At 35.1% G+C, this 3,206-nt stretch overlaps 1 protein-coding gene across 1 annotated transcript; it reads left to right on the forward strand.

The window, feature by feature from the left end:
- The first annotated feature begins 266 nt into the window (after nucleotides 1-266).
- LOC107759074 (glycerol-3-phosphate acyltransferase 1-like) lies at nucleotides 267-3,000 on the forward strand. Its single transcript, XM_016576947.2, has 3 exons — nucleotides 267-1,125; nucleotides 1,393-1,867; nucleotides 2,394-3,000. Exons 1-3 carry the CDS (start codon nucleotides 367-369, stop codon nucleotides 2,717-2,719), a joined length of 1,560 nt encoding a protein of 519 aa, XP_016432433.1. The 5' UTR covers nucleotides 267-366; the 3' UTR covers nucleotides 2,720-3,000.
- The last annotated feature ends 206 nt before the right edge of the window (nucleotides 3,001-3,206 follow it).

Raw genomic sequence — 3,206 nt, forward strand, 5'->3', positions numbered from 1 at the left:
AATTATTTTTCTAAAGTTCAACTTTGACATGTAAATAAATTTTACAACACGAAAAGATCTTTCTAGAATTATTATTGTCTTCGGCGGCGTGTTATGAACACCTCCCACAATCCTTCAATTGAGTGAAATCTGGGTGAGAATATTCACTTCCTTGATTCTTTCGTCTCTTTTGGAAGAGTTGGCTAGCAGAATGCCAATTGTTGCCGCACCTAATTCTTGACTAATTTGGTGCCAAGAACTGCTGACTGGTATATATGCGTCAATTTCCCAATCATATAAATTCTTCCTATTTTCTTCATATCTTCCAATTTGCCCTTCTTTCTCTCCCTCCCTCTCTTTCTCTTCTCTTTCCATTATTCATCTTCAATGACATTGCCAGTGAAAAATATGGTTTTCCCAATGGTAGTGAAAAACATGGTTTTCCCAATGGTAGTACTGTACATACTTTTGGCAAACTCATGTTACATAGCTGCAATGAAGGTTAAAAACTCTGGTTTCTTTTTCAAAAACTCATCATCTTTTAGATCATCCCATCCAATTCCTTTGTACCCTAGTTTAAGGGAGTGTAATATACATGGAAGAAAATCAAAAACAGTTGCATGTGACATTCAGGGCACACTTCTTAGATCTGAATCTTTCTTTCCATATTTCATGTTAGTTGCTTTTGAAGGTGGTAGCATTTTCAGAGCCTTCTTCTTACTTCTATCAAGTCCCCTTTTATTGGTTCTTGATTATGAACTCAAGTTAAGAGTTATGATCTTTATTACATTCTGTGGGCTAAGATTAATGGATATGGACAGTGTTGGAAGAGCTGTTTTGCCTAAGTTTTTTCTTGAAAATTTAAATGTTCATGTTTACGAGGTATTAATATCAGCAGGGTCTAAAGTGGTTTTCACAAGTGTGCCTAGACTTATGGTGGAAGGTTTTCTTAAGGAGTATTTAAGTGTTGATTGTGTTAAAGGAACAGAGTTGCACACTGTTGGGAGCTATTTTACTGGATTAGTATCAAGTTCAGGGATACTTATAAAGCATAGAGCAATCAATGAATTCTTTGGGGAAAAGAAGCCAGATATTGGAATTGGAACTTCAAGTTTTCTTGATCGCCCTTTTATCTCCCTTTGCAGGGTATGCTCGTCACTATTGTCTATTTTCCGTCTACCTTACATTTCATTTATCAATAAATTCCTTCGTTGTAAACTTGTAATAGTTAAAATAGTTGTTTCTTTTGTAGGTAAAAACTTCTTGACTCTTTAATGTTCCAAATTATGTGAACTTTTTTCGGAGTACGAGAGTCAAACTGACTAGTTTAGATGTGAATTCAGACATAGCATTTTCAAAATTTTGGAAATAAATTTAGAAACTACATACTGAACTGCCATTTAATTTGAACAGCAAGCTTATGTGGTCAACAAAGAGGAAACAACCAGCTCAGTATTGCCAAGAGAGAAATACCCAAAGCCTGTAGTGTTTCATGATGGAAGGCTAGTTTTTCTTCCCACTCCTCTTGCAACATTAACCATGTTCATGTGGCTTCCAATTGGAATATTACTAGCAATCGTCAGAGTCTTCATTGGGATATACTTGCCTTACAATATAACCATTTTCTTGTGCACTTTAAGTGGTATGAAGCTCAGATTAAAGGGCACTGATCCTCTAACATCAGAAAATGGGAAAGGAGTTCTCTATGTTTGCACTCATAGGACCCTTTTAGACCCTCTTTTCCTTTGTACGTCCTTGGGAAAACCTTTGACTGCAGTGACTTACAGCTTAAGCAAAATGGCTGAGATTCTTGCTCCTATAAAAACTGTGAGATTGACAAGATCAAGAAACAAAGATGCTGAGGCCATGAAGAGATTTCTGAGTGAAGGTGATCTAAGATACTCCTCGCTGTCTATTTTATAGTATGATACCACTCTTTTTCTTTTTATTCTGATACCTTTAGACTTTCTGTTTTGTTTTTACTGACGTACTATTATAATAGTCATAGAATGGTCATGGTATGTTTAAAACCAAAAGGCTGTCTTTCTTTCTTTCTTAATTTGTATTCACACACCGCAATATAAAATAAAACGGAGGGAATACTTTGTAGTAATAAATTTGAAGTGGGATTGTCCCATATCTAAAGGTTAAAATGAGTTTGATGACTTTATGGAGTAAAAGGTTTGGTACATTATGTTTTATTTAAATATAAACTTAAAAGACATCTGTATTCATTAAATAAGATGACTATTTCGAATAACTTTCTTTCATCTCTATAAATATACCTATGTTTTTCATGAGATGTAATAAAGTAAAGTGTCAACATACAGTAGCTGGATATGCAATGTGCTGTAGTTTTTTTCATGCCTCGAGACTTTCTTCTTATTTTGTGTGTTATTTGTATTATCTTACAGGTGACTTAGTGGTTTGCCCAGAAGGAACCACATGCAGGGAGCCATATCTTTTAAGGTTCAGCTCTTTGTTTGCAGAATTAGCTGATGAGATTGTACCTGTGGCTATGAACACAAATGTGAGCATGTTTTATGGGACTACTGCTAGTGGACTCAAATGTTTGGACCCTATTTTCTTTTTGATGAATCCAAGACCTTCTTACACTGTTGAGATTCTTGGAAAAGTGCCCAAAGAGTTGACTTGTGCTGGTGGAAAGTCTAGCCATGAGGTGGCTAATTATATACAGAGGCAACTGGCTGCTGCATTGGGATTTGAATGCAAGGGGTAGTTGATGATCAATAGGTTGTTCAAGATCGAACCGTAATTATAAAAACGGTTTATTGGCTTATTGGTATCGGGTTATCGGGGTAATGATTGGTGAATTAATTAAAATTTTATAATTAACGGCTTAACGGTTGAGGGCGGATTATTCATTTTCCTTATATGATAAACCGTTAACCCGTTAAGAATTTTTACATTTATACTTTTACCCTTATTTATATAAAGTAGTACTCCCTCCGTTCCAATTTATGTGAACATGTTTGACCGGACACGGAGTTTAAGAAAAAATGAAGACTTTTAAAATTTGTGGTCCTAGACAAATCAAAAAGGGGCCAGAGTATTTGTGTGGTTATAAAAGTTTCTCGTTAAGGGTAGAATTATAAGTTTAAGCTAAATTATTTCCAAATTTAGAGAAAGGGTCATTCTTTTTAGAACGGACCAAAAAGGAAATAAATTCACATAAACTAGAACGGAGGGAGTAATATTTATTGGTC

This window comes from Nicotiana tabacum, chromosome 2 (genome assembly GCF_000715075.1).
Source record: "Nicotiana tabacum cultivar K326 chromosome 2, ASM71507v2, whole genome shotgun sequence".
Classification (NCBI taxonomy): domain Eukaryota; kingdom Viridiplantae; phylum Streptophyta; class Magnoliopsida; order Solanales; family Solanaceae; genus Nicotiana; species Nicotiana tabacum.